Source organism: Xyrauchen texanus, chromosome 8, assembly GCF_025860055.1.
Source record: "Xyrauchen texanus isolate HMW12.3.18 chromosome 8, RBS_HiC_50CHRs, whole genome shotgun sequence".
NCBI lineage: Eukaryota > Metazoa > Chordata > Actinopteri > Cypriniformes > Catostomidae > Xyrauchen > Xyrauchen texanus.
In genome coordinates this window covers 44,882,941-44,907,144 of record NC_068283.1, presented here as the reverse complement: position 1 = coordinate 44,907,144, position 24,204 = coordinate 44,882,941, and the positions used below count along the sequence as shown (strand labels likewise).

General features: G+C 40.4%; 2 protein-coding genes and 1 pseudogene across 3 annotated transcripts in view; 2 read left to right on the top strand and 1 right to left on the bottom strand.

Annotated features, from left to right (window-relative positions):
* Positions 1-4,168, top strand: part of LOC127648274 (microtubule-associated serine/threonine-protein kinase 1-like) — a 33,877-nt gene extending 29,709 nt beyond the window's left edge. For both annotated transcript variants that reach the window (XM_052132862.1, XM_052132861.1), the window contains exon 27: positions 20-4,168. In XM_052132862.1, coding sequence (XP_051988822.1) covers positions 20-1,629 — 1,610 coding nt within the window. In that variant the 3' untranslated portion in view covers positions 1,630-4,168. The remainder of the gene's footprint in view (positions 1-19) is intronic.
* Positions 4,169-5,156: 988 nt separating this feature from the next.
* On the top strand, positions 5,157-21,990 carry LOC127648314 (cysteine protease atg4da-like; annotated as a pseudogene).
* Positions 7,965-12,983, bottom strand: LOC127648291 (uncharacterized). Its single transcript, XM_052132883.1, has 9 exons — positions 12,586-12,983; positions 12,162-12,434; positions 10,519-11,114; positions 10,347-10,428; positions 9,690-9,876; positions 9,293-9,414; positions 8,956-9,184; positions 8,675-8,821; positions 7,965-8,498 (listed from the first exon to the last, which is right to left on the bottom strand). Exons 1-9 carry the CDS (start codon positions 12,892-12,894, stop codon positions 8,242-8,244), a joined length of 2,202 nt encoding a protein of 733 aa, XP_051988843.1. The 5' UTR covers positions 12,895-12,983; the 3' UTR covers positions 7,965-8,241.
* Positions 21,991-24,204: the final 2,214 nt, after the last annotated feature.

Here is a 24,204-nt window from a genome sequence, read left to right as displayed (position 1 = left end):
TTTGGTCCTCTCCTATCAGGCATGTCATCTCAGAGCAGCTCTGCCGCTTCCAGCACACCAAACTCTCCCGCCACCTCACAGCACATGCGGCCAAGCTCGCTGTATGGTCTCTCTCCTAAACTCCACCGTCAGTATCGATCTGCTCGCTGCAAATCTGCCGGGAACATTCCTCTCTCCCCATTGGCTCACACGCCGTCCCCCACCTCCTCTTCCCCACCTCCCATTGCTGGACACACCTTCGGCAGCTCCAACACCACCCAAGCATTCCCTGCTAAGCTCCACGCCTCTCCCCCAGTAACTCGCCCACGCCCCAAGAGCGCAGAACCGCCCCGTTCCCCTCTCCTCCAGCGGGTGCAGTCCACTGAGAAACTCGGCCCATCTCCTTCACCATCGTTCCCTTCATCCTCGTCTTCAGTGTGCACAGACAGGAAGGGAGGGCTTTGCGTTTCCATGCGGAAGCACGGTTTGGAAGTTGTGCATACAGAATACCGCCGCGACTCGTTCCACTGCGAGCACGCCCTCCAAAGTCTGTTGGAGATCGAAGGAGAGAACACACCAGGGGCACCACCCTCTCCACCTGACCAGACACCCACTCACATGCCCAGTAAGGACACACTGTGTCCGGCAAGGCAACTTGTGAAGCAGAGCTCAATGGTGGGTCGAGACTCTGGGGCCAAAGATGAAGCGAAACAACATGGCAAAAGTGAAGCAGAGGAAAGAACCATCTCGAAAACTGAACCAACAACAACTAAGGATACTAAAGCAACCCATTTGGGCGAAGCCACCCATAAGACGAAAGTTGTATCCAAGTCCGAGACTAGTCAAGCCTCAAGTGGAGTCATCTCTGCAGGGAAAGAAGTTGGCATGGATGCAGGAAAAAGTCAATCCCTTAGAGTGGACACATGCACCATGGATTGTAACCCTAAAACCCCAGAACGGACATCAGTTGGTCAGTGTTCTGGAGCACAGGAACTAAAACCCCATAGTCTTCAAACAGAAAGTTCTAAAAGTCTTGAGAAAGGCAAAGATGCTGGTAAAGGCCCTTCAAAGGATAAAACCTCTTCATCCCAGACAACGGCTCCAGAGACAAGCAAGTCTGAAAGAGGCACTCTAAATCCAGAAGTGAGCGTCAACCAAGAGAGGTCTAGATTAGGTTCAGTTGTCGCTCCTAAAGTTTCAGCACTTCAAGCGCCTCCGGTCTCAATATCAGAACTTGCCCAGTCCAAATCCAGTGACGGTACAGTTCTAACCCCATTGAGTTCAACCAGAGGATTTCAAGTGGAGAGGTATCGCTTGGAGGCGGTAGAGGATACTCCAACCTCTCCTTCTCCAACCATCCGGTCACCATGTTCAAGCAAGTCCCGTGCGGTGTCACCTGGTGACAGGTCGAGCTTTGTGACGCAGCTTACAAGTGTGGCTAAAACTGTGCTGGGACCCATGAAGTTGGGGTCTCAGGATGGCGGGAAGGCCAAGGACAGCGGCTCCAAAGCCAACGAGGACAAACGAGCCGCTACGTTGGGAAAATCCGAGGCCTCTTCCGGGAGTCGACGTGGATTGACAGGAACTTGGCCTGGCCCTGGATCCTCAAAGTCAGAAAAGTCATCGAAGAGCTCTTCCAAGCATTCGTAATTTTAGTTCTTAATGGGTATTCCGGACTTGGAATGGGGATGCATTCCCAATGCTTGTCCGAAACACACTACAGCCATCAAACCAATGGAAACAACACGTATTGTCAAGAAATTGCAAGAAAAGATCTTATACAAAACAAGGTGCTTCAATCTGACTGTTGTCAAACATGTTTTGTTTGTGCATATAGCGTATGAACATGCACTCTCATATGTTGATGTAGAACAAACCAGTATGTCTCTCTAAATGCATGTTACATATATGTGGTGAATAGACGAGTCAAAAAAAAAATCTGAGATGAAAAACAAAACAAAGACCTATTGCTAGTGAAAACTGCACATCCAATCATTCCCGCCCAGTCTGTAGTGGGCGTGGCCTCTCAGTCATCACCATATCAATCAATCAGTTTGTCAAATGTAGAAATGAGAGGTAGCGAAAGTGTTTACCTAATGACCGACACAGTAGATCTGCACGATCTCATTCCAGTACCTCAACTATACTGTTAAACTGCCGACAGTAGCACTAACCTCATACAAGATGCAACAGACCTAGAGATAACACAAAGGGTAACCAGAGGTTTGGGAGTGTCTTAAACGTTTTACTCAAAATAGGAAATGAGTGTTGCACATTGACAGAGTCGTGTTGAAGTGTTCATTACTGCTGTCTTAATTACATTTGCACTGAAAAGACCCCAAAACAATTCCTGGATAAAAGGAAGACAGATTTATAGAGTTATAATTAGCCTCTCTGAGACCGTCCAGGGTAAAACCTCAACGGCAGCATTGTCATTTATTGAGATTGAGATTATTAGGTAAACTCTGTAAAGAAATGGGTCAATGTGACGTCTTCAAGTTGAGAGAATACTATGGCTATGTTCAGAATTGAATACTAGCATACATGCTACTTACTGCAGACTGTGCAGTACATTCGGTTTACTGCGTACTATTTAAAAATAGTATGCAAAACAGTATGCAGTATTCAATTATTCACATTTTACACAGTAGTATGCAACAGTACATTGTTGCCAAAGGCCAATACTGTTCAGTTCAGTCAGTAGCGTCAAATTAGCATTTCAGAAAAGCTATTTAGCAATTTAATCCAACTTTATGTAAATATGTTTTAACTTTTGGCAGTTCGATAAACGTATTTAATGCATTCAGAAAATTAGAATACAATGCAAAGTATACTATAATACAGGAAGAAGTAAGGAGACGTTCACACCGAACAGATTTCTACATTTGTTGCATTGGGTCTATGTTGTTTTTTAGCGTTTTGCGCAGGAGCATCGGCATTTGTTAGATGCGGTGTCAGGTTATAAATAACTTGGAAATGCGTCTTGTGTTCTGTTATAATAATTGCACTGCATCAAGGTTTTTTCAGGGCGAAAACATGTTCTGTCTAAAGGACCCCTAAGAGTAGCATGATGGTATGCTCTTTTGAACATAGCCTATAGGCCAGTTAATGCACTGTGTATAGACTTGAATATTTTATCAATCTGATGAAGCCTAAAATGTTCTAAAGTAAATATGCAGAAGAGTTTGTGAAGTGGTACATAGTGTGTAGATGTGTTTAAATTCATTCAGGGCTTTTAATTCACTTTTACTACATATTGATCTTTATGTCCTACTTTTATATACATTTATAACGTAATGAGTTAACCCGTTAATGTCTTGTGGTTTGCGAGAGATAGCTTCAGAATACATGCATAGAAATATATGTTTACACGTAGTCATTCACATTTGTGTGACTTTCTGTGTATCGAATCTAGTGATGTTTTAGGAGTTTTTGGTGCCATGCAGATGCATCGATTATCTTCCAAATCAGTTGATTCATGAATGACTTTTTTGCCATTAAAGGACTTTACTATTTACCCAAAAATTAATTGGTAGAGAGACACACAGCATGGCATTTCCCTGGACCTCCATGTAAATACCATGGTACATGGATTTGGTAATCATTCAGTACCATGGTACATAAAAGTAGCATGGTATTGCCACCTGATACAGTCATTGTACTGTGATAACACCACAGGACTGTTATGTAAGGGCAATGCCATCTCAGAAATGTTGCTAATATTTGGGTAGTGTGTATACACCTTTGTTTTCAGGTTGAGTCGGCTGCAAAATGTGTGTTTAGCAGTGCGTATGTTTCAGATAGTTTAAGTCAGTTGTTCGTCCGTGTGTTTTTAGATTGTGTAGGCATAGTGTTTCTCTGAAAACACATTTACTTGTGCAATGAGTTCAAGCAATCTTACAGAATGCACTTTATTGATTTATCTCAGTATATTGATTTATTTGATATAGTTTTTGAATGATTTTTGCCCTGTTTGTTCTTTAAAATGGGAAGTAGTATGTCGCTCTTCAAAACGGTTACGCTGCTCTGCATAAATCTTCCTCACACGGTTTTCCCTATGAAGTTTTTGTACATTAACGTCTTATGTCATTGTTTATTTACAGTTTTGTATGATTTCTCACCTCAGGCAATGTTATGAACCAATGCAATTTAAAAAATGAAATAAAGTGCAGTACAATAAAAGGCTACAAAGAAGTCATTTAAGTGTGTGTGTGTGTTTGTGGTTTAAACATCAGTTAAACAAATGGGTTTTCTCTAGGTTTTTTTTATATAAATATATACATCTCATATGCATACATATTCTCCTGACAAAATACCCTAGACTAATTACATTGACAATGTTAAAATGAGCTATGAGTCTGTTTTTGAATGTCAAAACTCACACACCAGGCCTTTAATCTGTTTTATGATTCTTCCTTTCTTCAACAATTGTAATTGTCATGACTCCTATGTTGCTTGGACTGAACCCAAGACTTTCACGCACTGTTGCACTTGTGTATATGGTTGAGTGACAATAAAGGGATTTGATTTGAACTTTAAGCATTTTAGACATTTTTAGTCAAACCAACATTATGATCTGTATCAACAAACTTTACGTACCTAGTTTAATAAGACTTTTGTACCACACAAAATAAAAAGACCTTGCAGCCCAGGCTCCAAAAGGGGCTATGGCCCCACTGTCCCGGTCCGTAATACACCTATGGCCACTGGTTGGCTGGTCATGTGATTCTAACATGGTAGTCCTCATGAGGGGACCCTCTCCATGCAGAATAAAACAGCATTTTATAAGGTTCTTAATATGACTGAGTCTTTGTCTTTTGCAAGTGGTCATGATTTTATACTAGCTTCAAAATATTAGTTACTTTTTTAGGAACACAACTTTTTTTTTTTAATGTGGAAAAAAATTACTGAGTGCGCCTTTAAATCAGTTCCCATGGTGACAACCCATTTGAGTCAACGTGTGTTCAATGAACGTTGTGTTTTTTTCCTTGGCTTGGTTTATGTGTATTAATACATAAAAGAAAATGCTCTGAAAAATATTCACTGGAGTAAAAGTGCGACGTTTTGCCGCTGTCTTCCGAGAGCTTTCCTACTGTCACGCCCACTAATCTGGCCAATCAGAGAGTGCTGAATGACTGGCCAGCCAATCAGAATGCAGATAGGATATCCGCTGCTGGGGGGAAGTGAAACTGAGCAACGTTGCGATGTGTTTGTAACGCGGAAAGTTTCCAGCAAAAATTCTCCAATATTTAACAACGACATGACAGTAAAACAGCGCGTAAGGTAAGTATTTTACCACATTTTTAAAATGCAATCGCCTTCGAAAAAGAAACGGACAGTTTAGTCTTTGAAAAGGCGAGTGTGTGTTCATGTAACGTGATTTAAAGTGTGATGTTTACGTCAGAAGGCAACACACTCTCAACAAAAACACATAAAATGACATTTAAAGCAGAAGTTCACGCTAAACTTAGAATATACTAACGAAACATACTACCTTTCAGCATTTGGACAGGGCAAGACCACGGTAATACCATGGTTTGGGTATGTATCATGATAAGTACTTTGGAGTGTCATTACATGATATAACTGGATATGGAAAGCCATTTTATATTGTATGTCTCAAAGTACCATTTAAGCTCATCACAGTACCAGTAATTTTAGGTATCATGAATTAACAATGCACATTTACATTTATATATTTTATATTTTCATATTAGTTTAATAAATTATGTTAAAAAAAATATATTGTTCATTGTTAGTTCAAGTTAACCATTATGCAAATTCATGTCAACCTTAAAATGAGTTATTTGACCTTTAATATGACAGGTAACAGGACATAATGGTTGCAGTGACTTGCAAAATTCCTTCAGTCACATGAGTATCACAGGTCACATATTACCAGAGAAAGTCCTTCACAGAGCTGTATAATGCATCTGGTGTCATATAAACATTTATTTCACTGTTCAACAGCATCGTGTGAACACGTCCAGCTTATCTCGTTCCTGCAACATCCAGAGGTCTTGAGGTGTTCACATCCTTCCTCTGATTGGTCAGTCGAGATTCAGATTATCTGGGTGTCATGGCAACAGCATCCAGTGGGTCATGGATGTGAGTGATGAGTGTTCAATTGGGGGGGACCCTACAGAAGATCTCGCGTCATTTGAGGTGGTCAGCCTGTCGAACCCTGGACTGCTGGATCTTAGTGAAGATCTCAGAGGACACGAGCGAAAGGAGAAAGCCAAACTTAAAACTAAACTAATTTCAGCGTGGAATAACGTCAAATATGGAGGTATGTTTGGAGCAATATTTTTTTTAAATCACAATCAAGCTCGAGTGACTGATGCCTGTTCAGCACATGCTCAGTAAAGTTAGCTCTGCCTGAGAAACGGTGTAAATATTTGACTTGGAGAGAAACGTGGACATTTTTTTTTTGAGGTATTCAAGTTAAAAGTTTTGTTTGATGTCAGATGTCAAAAGTTTTGATTCCTAGATAAACATATGCTACATATTTAAAAGATAACACTAAAATAAGGTGTATTTGTTAACTTCTATTACATTAGTTAACATAAACTAGCAATGAACAATACAGCACTTTAATTAATTAATGATTAATTAATGATTAATTAATGATAAAGGGTTAGTTAACCCAAAAAATGAAAATTAGCCCATAATTTACTCACCCTCAAGCCATCCTAGGTGTATATGACTTTCTTCTTTCAGCCAAACACAATCAGAGTTATATTAAAAAATATCCGGCTCTTCCGAGCTTTATAATGGGAGTGAATGGTACCTTAGATTTTGATGCCCAAAAAAGCACATCCATCCATCATAGAAGTAATCCATATGGCTCCAGGGGTTGAATAAAGGCCCTTCTGAAGTGAAGCGATGTGTTTTGGTCAGAAAAATATCCATATTTCTAACTTTATAAACTATAAATCACTGGCTTCTGGTAACGGTCATCCATGCGTTCATGAGAGAGTCGAGTTCTGGCGTATGACGTAAGCGTAGCGTAAGCTCTGGTGAGAAGTGACGAATGCGAAAGCACAGAGGATAGAGCAAAACAAAACGCCGGTCACAAATTAGAAGTCAACAATGAGGATTTTTAAAGAAAAATGTCTATATAAGAGAAGAGGAGATTTAGTTTTTTGACCCGCACTATTTGTTTGAACCGGAGTACACCGACCAGGAACTCCGGGATATGCAGGAGACTGCTGCGGCGGCACAAACAAATGAATCTGGTTGACGGAGAGTACGGGAGACATTGTGGTGCTCGTGCAGGAAATGCGAGGTAATGCCAACAGAGGCCGAGAGTGTTTGCTGCCATGAATGGATGATTGGAATGCCACCGTTGGAAGATGTTGATGCTGGCGGTGAGATGACAGCGTCCTGCTGTGTAAGAGATGTAGGCTTTCCACCTTTGTTGAGCCAAAGTGTACTAGAAGTAATATTCAGTTTACCTCGTATAAACTGGAGCCGTCGACCAAGGCCTGAAGGACCCGTTGGTATGTGTGTAAATAATATTGTGTTACAGATGTAGCCTAGCTATATTATTCAGTCCATGCATTTGTTTGACATTCAGCTCAGGTTGGTGGCATACCGAGTGGTACTTCAATGGATGCTGAAAAGGCAAAACATGGCAAGGGGAACAGGAAGGTTCTTCCCTCTGTGTTGTGAAACATACCCATCCCAGTCTGGATCCTATGTGGGCTTCAGAAAGGCAGATGATGCTTTTGCCCTGATCTAGAGTGTACAAATCGTGTACAAAGTATTACAGTGTTAGTGTTTAGTAAATACATATTTTGTATATGTTAAGATGTTCCTCAAATGTTAAATGCAACATTTATGGTGGTAAACCTCAATTCCATTATTTTGTATTTTGTTAAATAAACATTTAATTTGTATAATTGCCTGTTTTACACATATTTTAGGTTTCATGTATGCAATTCCTCAATAAATAACCTTATACAACCTTTATACAGCATTGTAATGTTACTGTTTTTTATTTTTTAAACTGTGGTGCTTTTTCACAAGACAACGTTACTGGAAATGTTTCTGAATACGTTTTACATGGCACCGTTCCACCGTTGAATTAAAACCTAAATATTAACATAATAAAACCAACATAAATGCAGCATAATAATAAGTTAAGGCAAAAAATAAAAAAACATTAGCAATAAGAGATGACCAGATAATACTTTGTTCTACATAATTCCTACTAAGACACGAGATCACATGTGCAAAAAACAGAAATGTTCAAGAGCTTTACTTTGTAAACCAGGACTGGTGCTTTGAAATAGCTTCTTCTTTGTCGGGTTCTGGTTTTTGTGCAATATCTGCAGGTAGACTGGGAATTGTGTCATGAGATGACTGGTCCTTATAAATAATGTTTGGGTCATTACGGCATTCCAGAACTTTCCGAACCAGATCATCTCTAAATGTTTGTGTAGTGGGTTCGAACTGTTTTCTGGCTTCCCACTCTTTGGAGCACTTGGGAAACACAACATTGTACCGATGGACGCCTAGAAAAAAAAGACATACACAATACACATTACTGTACAATATATTACCAATCTAATACTTCATTACAAACACCAGCTCACGCACAATATCTACAAATACGCACTTATGTTCACATTACATATTTTGGAGTTCTGTATCGTGTGAAACATTTGTTGTGGTATTGTTGTTCACTTACCAGAAGTGGTTGTGGCCTGTTTACGATGTACATTTTCGTTATGGTCCAGTATTGCCAGCTGAGTGCGAGCTAACATGGATGAGTAGTGGAAGTGCAGGTTCTTCTGACAGTACTTCAGTAGCACAGAGTGGAAAGCTTCAAACTTGCCTGTAAAATAAATAAATAAATATATTCAGTCTGGTCACTTGCCACATACACACACACACACACACACACACACACACACACACACACACACACACACACACACACACACACATAGTGCCGTTGGTATAACACACCTGTATGCTTAAAGAGGGACATTTGGCACAGGTCCTTCAGGAGACCTTTGTCCAAGACAAGTGTCTCCAGTGTATGGTAGGCACGAGACTCTTTTTTGAGCCACCTCTTTCGTCTCTGTTGGTCAGGACTAAGGTCACTATGGAGACATCTGTGCTGTATCCCATCCTGAGTCCAAATATGTTCCCCGCAAATGTGACGAAGTATCGACTTCCATTTCCGGATCAAGTCCTAACCAGAAAGAGAACATTTAAAGAAATAATTATAATCGAATTGGGTCAGAAACTTCTGGATAACCCTCTTTTTTTAACGTTTAACATTGTAAAATCGTAAACGTACGTCGGGGTCACCTCCACAAGTTGCACATGAGTACCATAAATGGTTGCAGATGCACTTGATCCAGGGCTGGAGATCTCTGTTGTACATGTATCTCGACAAGGACAACAATTTCTTCAATAACCCTGACAAAACAGTAATGAAACTTAATTTAGACAACCAAACTGATTGATATTAAATGTTTATTGAAAAACAAAGTACTTTTAGAAATATGAGCATTCTTTATGGAAGTATATTGTGTCAATCAAAACAGCAATTGCCAAGTGCAATATCAATACGAATGCTTGTGCTGTACCCAAGTTATTTAGAGAATAAATGTGCACAGACAATCATCTTGACACACATAATTAAAATGAAATGTGTGCTTAAATTTGTGAAAAGTAATGCAACATTTGCCTACCCTTTACCACATGCCAAATGTCAAACTCATGGCGAATAAATGGATAATCCACCCGCATGAGCTTTCTGATAGAGGGCGATCTATCGGTGGCCACCACATCTACTTTGATGCCTTTGTCCAGAATTTTGTTTAGGCCTCTTTTAAAACCAATGGGCTCCATGGCCACTGAGCTAGATGCTTCTGTTACCTAAATAAAGAAAAATAAGAGACATAAAAAACGTATTTATTCAAGTAACGTTCAAGCATAATTCACCATTCTTGATGGTGTTTTCTGACAGGTTAAATTAGTAGAATAAACTGTCTATTGTAGATGGTAAATGGTCTGCACTTATATAGCGCCTTTAACCGTAGTGGTATTCAAAGCGCTTTACACGGTGACTCATTCGCCCATTCACAGACACACATTCACACACCAATGACGGCAGAGCTGCCATGTAAGGTGCTAGCCTGCCATTGGGAGCAACTTGGGGTTCAGTGTCTTGCCCAAGGACACTTCGGCATGTGGGCCGGGTATCGAACCGTCAACCCTGCGATTAGTGGCCGACCCGCTCTACCACCTGAGCCACAGGTTTAAATTGTTGCTAAAAGATGTAATAAAAGTAGGCTGCACTTCAAGTGTAAAATGTAAATTGTTACATTATCAGCATGTACACTCACTTGCACCAACTCAAAGTGGACAATTTGATCAGATGTGTCATCCATCAGACTGTAGGTATTGTACTTGGCAGAAAATCCAGGGCTGTAGAAAGTAGGACATGAGAATAAACAATAAGCTTCGTATTTGTTTTTAATTTCTGATATTTAAAAAAGAAAATAGTTATTTAATGACCTGTCTGATCTCCCATCCCCTGATATATGCACTCTCTTCTGGAGTGCATTTTGAATGTGTAATTCGTCTAAAATGGCTGTCTGTTTTTCTCTGTATGCAGCGTCAACAACAGGAGTGAGGTAAGATGACTGCACTGTATAGAAAGTCGTTTTCTTTGGCACCTGTAAGTTCAGCAACGCAGCCCAATCAGCAATGTCAGTATATGTGGCTCCGGTGAACAGAACACTTGCTGATACCAGAAGATTGTTTAAAGGCATTCCCCGAACATCTGAGCAAGAACTCCACTGCCCCTGATGTCTTCTTTCACATTCCCACTGCACTTGGATGAGGCTCCCTGACGTTATTTTTTTGGTTTCTGTAATTAGTGCTCCACATTCCTGACATCTTTTGAACAACCCCATCACATTTGACTCATTCACAATCCATTTTCTTTCTTTCCACATCTCGTCTTCTCTCTCTTCCTCTGCAGTTGAGGTCGATGTTGAGCTTGTTGGAACAAAACTTACGTCCTTCTTGTCTGAAGGACAATCTAAGGAAAGCATGCTGATATCTAGATTATTTTCTTCCGATTGTGGTTTAGTCTGTGCTGGCTCATCCTATATGACACAGACAGGAAATGATAATGATGCCTTTTAATTATAAGAATGGTGTGTAAAGTCATGCTTTATTTTATTGTAAACGTATGGGGCTTTTCCACTGCACTGTACGGCTCAACTCGACTCTGCTCGCTTTTTGGGGGTTTCCCCACTGTGGATAGTACCTGGTCCTTTTTTTAGTACCATCTCAGTGGAGGTTCCAAGCCAGCCAAGCCGATACTAAATGTGACGTCAAACTCTGCAGATCACTGATTGGTCAGAGAGAATCGTCACTACCAACATCACTGGATTAGCGACACGGGACATCAACCCGCTAGTTTTACAGTTAGCGACAGCGATAGCAGTATCATTTGTTCACACGACTTTCCAATTGAAGAGAAATGGCTGTGTGCAAAACCACGCCGTGGTCAATTAACGAGGTGTAGACGTTCGTCGCTAACAAGAGGAAGTGTCTCAGCTGTTGGCCACACACGGCTACCAACATAACTACCAACAGTGCAGGGAAAAGTAAAAAAATAAATAAGTGACTACAGAGCCATCAAGGAAAAGTGGAGCTGGTTCAACTAAATGGATGCCATCTAAACAGCCACGATGGAGGATGGTACGTTTTGTTACATTAACTCAATACTCTGCTTGAAAGCTTCACTTTATTTAGTTGAGCAGCTACTGGAAGCTTCTAAAACAACCAGGCCAATTTAACTGTTACACTTGTGTAAAATCACCATGCAACAACTGCTTTATGTAGCACAATGAGCTAGCTAGCTAGCGGTCGTGTTATTGTTTACGGTCAGTTTGTGTTGTGTTAAGATGATGTCACGGCAGTAGAGGCGGCGCAACTATGACGATAATCCTATAATCCCACCCACGTTGAGGCGGCACTAAACTGCAGTGGAAATGCAAGCTCAGAAAAGTAAAGCGAGCCAAGTCAAGTCAAACTGTAACGTGCAGTGGAAAAGTGCCAATAGATATATTTTTCAGATATACTCCACAAACAACATAACAACCAGCCAAAATATTGCATGACAATACACATATGTGAGTACTTACTGATTGATTGGAACGTATGGGGGGGAGGGCGATGTATGTCCCAGATGTTGATGGACATGTCCTACTGGCAACTGATTCTGGACTTGTTAGCGTCAACAGGAGTCCTGCCTCAATACACTCACATTGTTCAATGTCCCTGTGTTTGACTGGAGTCGATGGTGGGACATCCTCTATATATGCTGATGTACACAGGACCTCTATCTCCTCATCTTTGCCTGTTGCTGGGCTGTCCAGACTTGGCTGAGCTGAAACAATAGGATCCCCTGTTGTCTCCTACAACAATCCATCATAGAGTTTGATTTGATAACTTAAAGGTAGAGATAAAAATAATAATAATAATTAAATAATTTAACAACAGTTACATCAGCAATTATTTAACAACTTAATATAACATAAATATATTACAGTATAGTTCAATATATACCTCATTTGGCTGAAACAACAGCGCAGGAATGGGCACAGCTGACGATTTCAGAAGTCGTCTTGGCTTTCCCTTCTCTGGCTCGTAATCCTCGGAGGTGAAATGTTCACTGCACAGCCTGGATCTCTCGATTTTTTCCATCGGTGTGTTTACATCCCAGCGAATAGCGAGCAGCCATAGCTTCAATCGCTCTGGATCCTTCCAAGGGAATTGGTGAAATGTTAATCTTCCATCTCCCGTTGATGTCAGCTCACGTAATCTTAAGACTTTATTTATTCTGAAGCATCCTGGATAGACGCACGAACGCACCATTTTAAGACTAATACAAATCTACCGTATAGCTAAAACAACTCAATTATTTTCAGCCTTTGTTGTAAACATCGCGCACTTCCGCGTTCGTCATTTCTCACCGGAGCTTACGTTGCGCCTACGTCATACGCCGGAACTCGATTCTCTCATGAACGCGCGGACGGCCGTTACCGGAAGTCAGTGATTATAGTTTAGAAAGTTATAAATATGGATGTTTTTCTTACAAAAACGTATCGCTTCGCTTCAGAAGGCCTTTATTCACCCCCTGGAGCCGTATGGATGACTGTTTTGATGGATGGATGGATGTGCTTTTTTGGGTTCAAAATCTAAGTTACCATATACTCCCATTATAAAGCTTGGAAGAGCAGGATATTTTTTAATATAACTCCAATTGTGTTTGGCTGAAATAAGAAAGTCATATACACCTAGAATGACTTAAGAGTGAGTAAATTATGGGATAAAAAGGGTGAACTAACCCTTTAAGTTTAACATATACATTTAAAAAAATAAAAAGTTGTTTAAGTTAACACTAATGCCCCAATATATACAAATTAATTAAATTATATTCATTGAAATGATAGAAAATGAAGCCTACATTTAGGACCATCAATATATATTTTTTTCATTGTGACTTTATTTTCAGGTTTTTAACAATTTCATTTCATTACCGTAATTAATTTGGCCATTTTGCTGTTCCTTTTCCCATTGTTTTCAATTAATGATTGATTCTTCAGTGTTTCCCATTAATTACCTAGACTGTGGCAGAAAATTTACGTTAATCTAACGTTATCTAAATTAGGTTACATTAACATTAGCTGTCAGTCTCCTCGCTTATGTCGACTGACATATCCAGCTGCTTGTCGTGAAAAACTATGAAAGGTTATATCTAGCTAGCTAACGCTAGCTAATTATCTAATGTTAACGTTATTGAGGCCTGGGTATCTCAGCGAGTATTGATGCTGACTATCACACCTGGAGTCTCAAGTTTGAATTCAGGGTGTGCTGAGTGACTCCAGCCAGGTCTCCTAAGCAACCAATTGGCACTGTTGCTAGGGAGGGGAGTGTCAAATGGGGTAACAGCCTCGTGCTATAAGTGGGGCGCGTGGTGAATTGTGCGTGGATGCCGTGGAGAATAGCGTGAAGCCTCCACACATGATATGTATCCGTGGTAACGCGCTCAACAAGCCACGTGATAAAGCACGGATTGACAGTCTTAGATATGGAAGCAACTGAGATTCGTCCTCTGCCACAATGCCACCATGAGGACTTTGAGTGCATTGGGAATTGGGCATTCCAAATTGAGGAGAAAAGTGGAGAAAACATTTTTGGCCAATTTTTGGAGGGTTTAAAGGCAGAAATGTGAAGCTTGAAATTTTATAAAAGCACTTGCATTAATTCTTCTGTTAAAAGTCTTGAATTATTTGAGCTTAAAAGTTGTTTAAATCTGGTTTTTGAGTGATTACAGGGTTTAGAGCATTATGTTGTCATGGCAACAATGTTGTAATATTAGATATAACTTTACACTTATAAGATTAGTAAGTGATTATCACAGTAACTCACATGTCTCTCTCCCTATGTATGTGTGTGTTTGTAGGCTGGACTCTGAAAACCAAATCTCGTCTTCGTAAGAGCAGTCCTCTGTATGTGCTGGGACAGTCCTATCAGCTGAGCTACAGTGGTAAACAGGAGAGAATAGACTAGCACTCTGCTCTTACTGAATAAAACACATCTGTAAGTCTTCAGTTCAACATGCTCCATATGTGTGTGTTTTATGCCAGGAGAGCGTGAGTGTTTGAGACGGGCTTTCTCCTCTCTGCTGTGGCTGACCTATAGGAGAGGTTTCCTGCCTCTGGATGGCTCCGCCCTCACGTCCGACGCGGGATGGGGCTGTATGCTTCGCAGCGCACAGATGCTGTTAGCACAGGGACTGATGCTGCACATGATGCCTACTGGTACACATGCACTTTATTCACAATGGAAAGTGTTGCCTGTATGTTAACAGCCTCAGCTATTATTTAATTTAGTAGAATGATACTCTTCGCGGTACGCATACTGCAAACTACGCATACTACTTTATTTAAAAAATAGCAGGTGGTATGCCATTCTAAAAATACCACTTCTCGCTTTAGGCTGGACGTGGCCTGCAACGCATCAACAGACCAAGGATGACCTGGAGGTCGTTGACCCTCACGTGCTGGACGATTTGTTCAGAGAGAATTTGTGTGTCTCAGGGAAACCTTGCAGACGAAGTTTGGACACAATGTTAGACAGCAAGATTCATGAAGACAGGACTCACAGAAAGCTGGTGTCTTGGTTTGGGGATCTGCCCTCTGCCCCGTTTGGGTTGCACCGCTTGGTGGACTTGGGGAAGGCGTCTGGGAAGTGGGCAGGTGACTGGTACGGCCCAGCCATCGCTGCTCACATACTACAGTAAGTTAAATGTATATAATACGTCTTATCCGTTGCATATTGCATATAAAATAGCAAGAGTTTCTCAAAACAATGATTGGCTGGCTTCACACAATCTCCAGGAGTCAGTGTGCACAGGCTTATATTAGTCCACCAGGAAACAACGTTGGCAGCAATAGTATTACTATTATTATTATTTGGTGAAAAAAGATCCATAAAGTTGGGGGCCAGGGTATCTCAGCGAGTATTGATGTTGACTATCACCCGTGGAGTCGTGGGTTGAATCCAGGGTGTGCTGAGTGACTCCAGCCAGGTCTCCTAAGCAACCAAATTGGCCCGGTTGCTAGGGAGGGTAGAGTCACATGGGGTAACCAAATTGGCCGGTTGCTAGGGAGGGTGGAGTCACATGGGGTAACCTCCTCGTGGTGGTGATTAGTGGTTCTCGCTCTCAATGGGGCGTGTGGTGAGTTGTGTGTGGATCGTGGAGAGTAGCATGAGCCTCCACATGCTGTGAGTCTCCGCGGTGTCATGCACAACAAGTCATGTGATAAGATGCGCGGATTGACGGTCTCAGATTTGTTTTTAAATCGATACACCATAAAAGCCTTGCTTTGTTGCCGCACAAATGTTTGCTCCACGTGTGAATGCTTCATAGGAATCCATTTTTTAAAAATTGTAATCGCCTCAAGTGGGCAGTTCTTGGTCAGAATAAACTGTAATGTGCTACTGATATGTTTGATATGACAGGAAAGATTATGACATTGTGTTTCAGGAAAGCTGTTGCAGCTTCTGAGGTGTCGAATCTAGTGGTGTATGTTGCTCAGGATTGCACAGGTGAGTCCATCATGACATCCTGTAGAATGAGCTATGAATCATAGTCTGTTTTAGAGAGCGCACCCTCTCCATTCAATTCATAATGCTTTTATTGGCATCCTTTAAACACTAAAATATAGCTGAGAATCTACAGGGCTGTGAAAAAGTATTTGCCCTATCCTGAATTCTTCCGTTTTTGTGTATATCTCATACTAACTTGTTTCAAAAATTAAAACAACATCTTACATAAAAGAAAGGCAACCTTTTATCCAATACCAACCTAAGTTATCCAATACCAACTGAGCCTGTGTGAAAAGTATTTGCCCCCTTAGTTACTAAATCCCCAAATCTATGAAACTGCATTCATAATCGGGTTCAGCTGGACTAGACACATCCAGGCCTGATTACTGCCAGCCCTGTTCAATCAAATCAACACCTAAATAAAACTTTTTCAGCAGCATGAAGTTGGCTAAAAGTTCTTGTCCAGTAGCACACTGTGCCAAGGTCAAAAGAAATTCCAGAAATGATGAGGAAAAAGGTGATTGTAATACATCAGTGTGGGAAGGGTTACAAAGCTGTTTCAAAGACTCTGGGACTCAAAGCACCACAGTGAGAGTCATTATCTCCAAATGGAGAACACTTGGCACAGTAGTGAACCTTCCCAGAAGTGGCCGTCCTTCCAAAATTCCTCAGAGCACAGCAATGACTCATCCAGGAAGTCACAAAAAAGCCAAGGACAACTTCCAAGTAACTGCAGGTCTCTCTTGCATCAATAAAGGTCGCTGTTCATGACTCCACTATCAGAAAGTCACTGGGCAAAAATGGCATCCATGGAAGAGTGGCAAGGCGAAAACCACTGCTCACCCAGAAGAACATCAAGGCTCATCTGAATTTTGCCAAAACACACCTTGATGATCCTCAAAGCTTTTGGGAAAATTTTATGATGAAAACAGGCGTTCCGTTACATCTGGTGTAAATCAAACACAGAATTCAACATAAAGATCATCATACCTACGGTCAAGCACGGTGGTGGTAGTGTAATAGTGTGGGTATGATTTGCTGCTTCAGGCCCAGGACGACTTGCAATAATTGAGGGAAACATCTGTTCTCTACCAGACAATCCTAAAGGAGAACGTCCGGTCATCAGTCCATGTGTTGAAGCTCAAGCACAACTGGATTATGCAGCAAGACAATGATCCAAAGCATAAGAGTAAGTCTACCTCTGAATGGCTCAAAAGAAGCTAAATGTAAGTTTTGGAGTGACCTAGTCAAATTCCTGACTTGAAACCGAGTGAGGTGCTGTGGCAGGACCTTAAACAGGCAGTTCATGCTCGAAAATCCTCCAATGTGTCTGAACTAAAGCAGTTCTGCAGTGAAGATTGGGACAAAACTCCCCCACAGTGTTGATCTCCAGTTATCAGAAGCATTTGCTTGCAGTTGTTGCTGCTAAAGCTGGCACAACCAGCTATTAAATTTAAGGGGGCAGTTAGTTTTTCACAGCACTTTATGTGAAAATAGAATTACAAATGAATTGATAATTAAACGTAAGTGAAACTACACATATCAAATCAGACACAAACATTACAAAACATGCCTACACCTCTGTCTGTCTGAAGTGTACGTTGGAGACGTGTTGAGACTGTGCGGGACGTCTCGTACAGAGGATCTCTCATTGAGCTGCAGGTCTGTGTGGAAATCACTCATTCTGCTGGTGCCCGTGCGTCTCGGAGGAGATGCGTTGAACCCCACTTACGCTCAATGTGTTAAGGTGCTTTAACACACACAAACTCACAGATCTGGGATCATGAGGAAGAATTTATTTTTTAAATCTCATGTATGTGTTTGTAGAGACTGCTGGCGCTCAGGTGCTGTATAGGAATCATCGGAGGGAAACCAAAACACTCACTATATTTTGTGGGGTTTCAGGGTGAGTCACATGACATGTAAATGGGCCAGATTTCTGAAAGCATCCTCACTAATGTCATCACTAGTTAAAAAGTCTCATGAATAAGCCAAATCAAGTTTTGTGAGAGGGTTTGGATGAGCAAATATCATTACCGCCATATTGGCTGTTTCTCAATGTCTTTTGTTCTTGTGGACGTGTCTGACATCCTCACCCACTGCCAAAAAAAAGGCAATAGTTGAGAGGTTTTTGGGATCTACATATCACACAAAATACGCATAGATGGGTTGTAGGTCCTCGTCTCTTCCAAATTCGCTCTTTCATGGTAGTTAGTCAAGACACAAGCACAAGAACACAAGCACGAGTACGCGCTCTTAGAATTGAGAAACACCCATTGCGTACATGAGCTGTCCTCATTGATGAAGTGAAGCCGACGTTTGTGTGAATCACTCTTCATCTGTGTGTTTGTGATTTTTCTGTCACAGATGATCAGCTGATCTATTTAGATCCTCATTACTGTCAGTCTGCTGTTGACGTTACTCAAGACAACTTCCCTTTAGAGGTGAGCGTATATTTAAAGGTATAGTTCCTCCAAACAAATTGTAAAAATTGGGCAGAGCCTTGGAATTTTTATGCTGCTCTTTTCCATTCAATAAAAGTCCTCCAAAAAGGACAAAGAAGCACCATAAACAAACAACAAGCAAACCCTCTTGGAAGAATTAAAGAATTGTTATGCTGCTCTTTTCCATTCAATAAAAGGACTCAAGAAGCACCAATAAAAGACGTCCACAGGACTTGTGCACCACATCACAAGTCTTGTGAAGTCATGTGATAGTGCAAGGAACCGTTTCAAAATTGGTATATTCCTGTAGTACCTTAATGGTGCTTTTTTTGTCCTTTTTGAGCTTGACTGCTTATGGTCAATGTGTGCTTTTGTGTTCAATGAAAGAAAGTCAAATGAGTTGGAAACGACATGGCCGAGAGAGTAAATGATGATCATTTTCATTTGATTTAAACTGTCCCTTTAACTCCATATACTGTATTTAGATAGTTAGAAAGTGTTTGTGGACCGAACTGAAGTGTAGTGTGTCTCTCCGCAGTCGTTTCACTGTAAAACCACCGAGGAAGATGTCGTTTAATCATATGGACCCCAGCTGTACTCTGGGTTTCTTTGCCAGCAGCAGGGCAGATTTCCAGAAGTTGTACTCAGATGTTACTACGGTAAGAGGAACAGTTTTAAAACACCTTTTAAATTGAATAAAAGAAAATGAACACATTGATTGAAGTGTAAATGATTTGATTATGTTTTCCACTAAAGATCTTTATTGACTTGTTTTCAGATGATATATCTTGTTTTAAGCACAGCCCTTGCTTAACGTTGTGAGATGTGTGTAAAAGGGAAAGGTGGAGGCGAGAACCGTCTTGACAATATAAATAAACATTTAAAGACATACAGCACACTCATACAGGGCAGCTGCCTGTAGCTCTCTTGGGCTGTCGCCTCTGGCGGCCTTTATCTCTCTCATCTTGATTAGCCTGATTAGGGGCATCATCACGGCCCGACCCCGCCCTCCTCCCTGCCACAATATGCGAAGAACAAAAAAAGCTATTTGACAACAAGAATAAAATCTAATTAATTCAAGATGTTTTCTGTAAATAGAAGTCTTGATATGCAAGTAGCCAAAATGTATCTTGTCCAAAGGATGTTTACGAGACACAAATACTGATCAAGTGTTTGTATTTTTGCTGTGAATTTGTTTTTATGTTGCACTGCAAAAACATTATTTTCTTACTGACTGTTTTAGTCTTATTTTCAAGTAAAAAATAAATGCATAAAATAAGAAAAAAATGACATATTTAGGGTGTGTTCACACTTGGCAGGTTTAGTTAAAGTGAACTCTGGTGCGATTGCTCTGTTAGTGCGGGTCATTTGAACAAGTGTGAACACTGCCACCCAAACCTTGGTGCGCACCAAACAAGCGGACCGAGACTGCCTAAAAAGTGGGTCTCTGTCTGCTTCCAAACGAACTCTGGTACTGTTCGATTGATATATGAACACAACATGGACCAAAGACGTCTAAACGAAGTAATTAGCCTAATACTGACCTCAAGCACACCTGGTTCTTCTCATCATAGGAGCTATGTTGCCCGTTACAGTTCGGGACAGGCGTCAGAACCGCCCGTCAGCCGTCCTTGAAGCATATCTTCATTTGTGTGTACAACGGAGGAATTCCTGCTGCTGTTTTGACGCCTTTACACATTTTATTAACTCTTCGTTTGTTCTCAGCTGCTAAAAATACCACCATATATACATATATACATCCAACGAGCGCATTTCGCCCAGCAGCCAGCATTATTTTGGATGATCGGTAAGTTCCATCAAAAAATATACGTCATCATAAAAGCCGTTCAATCAGGTCGTGACTTTTCCCTGATGCCTTTTGTTTTGTATCTTGAGGTTCGGTGTTAAAATGCCAGTGTGAACGCTAAACGAACCAGGACTAAATGTATCATTTCCTGTTTTGGTCCGGACCAAAAGAACCGAACTACAAGTGTGAACATACCCCAAGTCTTGTTTTCAGAGAAATTGGTGGCGTTTAGCTTAAAACAAGAATACAAATATTTGCCAATGGAGTAAAAACAACAACAACTTTACTCCTAAAGGATTTTATAGTCATTTTTAAACATATATATATATAATAAAATCATGACTACTCCCATAAGGTGAACAGTCCAGCCTTATCAGTAGCCTTATAAAAGCTGTTTAATTCTACATGGAGAGGGTCCTCTCATGGGGGTGGCCATGTTGGGATCACATGACCAGCCGAATACTACTATAATCTCAGTGACTGCCCTGTTATTGGACACTTTCACTCTTGGATGAAATTAATCATTGGTTGACTTTGAATAGTGAATTTTTACAATCTAATCGGTATGGCGTTTGAAGGATGCAGCATCCACACCACTAGGTGTCACTGCAAGTCCAAAACGACATACACAATTTATTTTTTTCCTACCAATTGGCAAATTTATTTTTTAATTTATTGTTACAAGCATAAACTTTGCTAAACTGTGTTTGATTTCTCTAAAACAAGATATAATATCTTGACTGTTTTGATATTTACAAGAAAACTAGATACAAATAACTCTTAAGTGGGTTGTTCTTGACCAGAATAAGATACAGAATGGACCAGACTTGATGCTAATTGTCAAAAGTCGATTAAACAACATCAATGTATGTTGTGTATCAATGTAGGAAACTAACATGATCAACATTTCTGTCTCCCGTTTACAGGCTCTGACTTCAGAGGAGAAGTATCCCATCTTCACGTTTGTAGATGGTCATGATGAGGGGAAATGGGGGTTCTCATCCGCCTCAATCTCTCATATTAACACCAACGACAGACGGAGCCGAACTAAACAAAGAAACAACACTGAGGAGTTTGTGCTTCTGTGACCAACTGGATGTCCTGTTTGTTACTCTTTCTACATAGAGATTAGTTTACTGGGGGAACTTTGAATATTTGTAACTGCTGTTATTTAGTTGTTGTGTTGTCTGTTAACACTGGCATACGGGAGGATGTGAGGAGGTCTTTATGTGTGCTTGATGAGCAGGTGGTTAAGCACATTAGCGTGGTGTGATGCTTCTAACGGCAGACACTGAAGAACGCCTCTGATGGACACATGAGAGGGGTAGAGGTTACCTTTGTACAAAATGTTGTGGACATTTGTCAACATTGTCTTAAAGATTTATTCACCGTTTATGTATTTTTCTATGTGTTTAGTTAAAAACACAAAGCTATTAATTAAAATGTTTCAATGAGATAAACGGTTTTCTTTTTCTCTGGTATTTATTAACAGCCCACAATAGACTTGACAGGTTACAACGTTTGAGGAAGAAACTTTATTTACCAGTAAAGCTTTAAAGGGATAGCCCTTTCAAAGAAAAAATAAAATCATTTATTCACATTTAGTCATTTAGCATACACTGTTATCCAAACGCTGTCATCATTTAATCACATTAACATTGTTCCAAACCTGTATGACACAAAATATGTTATACAGAATATTAGTCTGTCACCCCTCACTTCATTGCAGCTTTTTTCTCCATACAATGAAAATAAATTACAGTTGTGACCGAATATATTGGTTCCTTTGGTAAATATGAGAAGAAGGCTGTGAAAGAAATCTGCATTGTTTATCCTTTTGATCTTCATTAAAAATAAATCACAAAAATCACACCTTTAATTGAAGTAAAACAATTGAAAGAGGGGAAATATCTCATTAAACAAAACATTTTCTCCAAAACACGTTGGCCACAGTTACAGGCACCCCTAGAAATTCTTACGAGTAAAATATATCTGAAGTAAATTCACATTCATATTTTACATGTTTTAGTGCACCTGGGTGACTAGGAACATGAAATTGTTCAGCCATGACTTCCTGTTTCACAGGGGTATAAATATGAGGTAACACACAGGCCAAATTCCCTTAATCATCCATCACAGCGGGGTAGACTAAAGAATATAGTTCTGATGTGCGGCTAAAGGTTGTTGAGCTTCACAAAATGGGAAGTGGTTATAAGAAAAAAGCCAAAGCATTGAAAATGCCCATTTCCACCATCAGGTCAATAATTAACCAATCAACTGGAGATCTTAAGAATCGGCCTGGAAAAGGACGTGTGTCTATATTGTCTCTACGCACAGTGAGGAGGATGATTCAATAATCTCCTCTTTCAAATAATCTCCAAGGATCACAGCTGGAGAATTAGTTGGGTCTTGGGGTCAGAAAGTTCCAAAAGAAAAATCAGACATCATCTAAATCACCACATGTTGTTTGAAAAGGTCTCAAGAAAAAAAGCTTCTGCTCTCATCCAACTACAAACTCAAGTGACTTCAGTTTGCCAGACATTACTGGAACTTCAAATGGGACCGGGTTCGATCAGACGAAACAAACAAAAGAGCTTTTTGGCAGCGAACACCAGAGATGGATGAAAGGCTAATTCTTGCTGTTAGAAATTTCCCAGTGATCTATGATATGTCTCTTCCCACGTACAAGGACATTTTTAAGAAAAATACTGCGTGGAAAGGTGTATCTGAGATCGCGGGGATTTTATGGACCCAGACAGACCGGCATTTGCATTTTCGCCGGAGATAAACAGCCGCTCTGGCAAACAGCACGCCTTGTTTCTCATTCATCTTTGATATAAAGCATTTTATGTACTGATTCCATTTAGATTGAGTCTTTTCCCTCCAAAATGTGTTTTTAGTGGCAAGAAAAGAGATTCGCTGTCAACAGCAATGGAATGACATCCGTGAATGTCATTTATAAACGTTACTAGGCAACCAGTAGTGGGAACGCCCACTAGCGACTTCACCGCCAGCCACTGGCGACCTGCAGCGATAAAGTCTCTGGCAGTGTGAACGCAGCTTTACCCGTCCACTTTTCCACTCTGGTTAGATGAGCAGCGAGTTATATAAATAATACTGATGAAGTCACATAACCACGAATGGGTAACGAGTGACTTTGTCAATATACATTAAGAATGTACAAGGTCACAAAGAACCAGGGACAACACACAAAATCAGCAGCTAACAAGCAAAGCTGTCATCAAACGAAAAAAGGCTCCGAACACATGGATTCAGACAGCTTTTAAAGGGAAGGAAAGGCCATCCATTGGTGGAGAGTGGAGATGATGTCACAAAACAAGCATGCATACACATGCATAGGGATGTAACATAATCTGAAATCTGTCAAGCTGTTAAAATATACTCAATTAAAATAGCTTGTTACTTTTTTATACTCACACTTTTCAGTCTCTTTTGTACAGTACATGCACTTTCAATGCAGTGTATCAGTTTAGCTTATTTTGTATTTATTATTGCTGACATATTTAAAGATGGCATGGTGTAATGATATGCCCTTTCAAAGCACATGTTGTGGTTGATCCTATGCAAGGGTCAAATGAAGTTGAGGACTCCAAAAAGGCTGGCAACAGATTTGGGTAATATGAGATAGATTATGGGAAATGAATAGGTTACACACATTTTGGGGAAAATCGTGGAGTATGTGCAAATGTAAACCAAAAAATAATTTTACTTTTGTCCTTTTGACAGTATTTCAAGATGCACCGGAATAGATTTGGAAAGGAGGATTGGGGTTAAGATCAAGTGGCAGCCTGGCAAGAT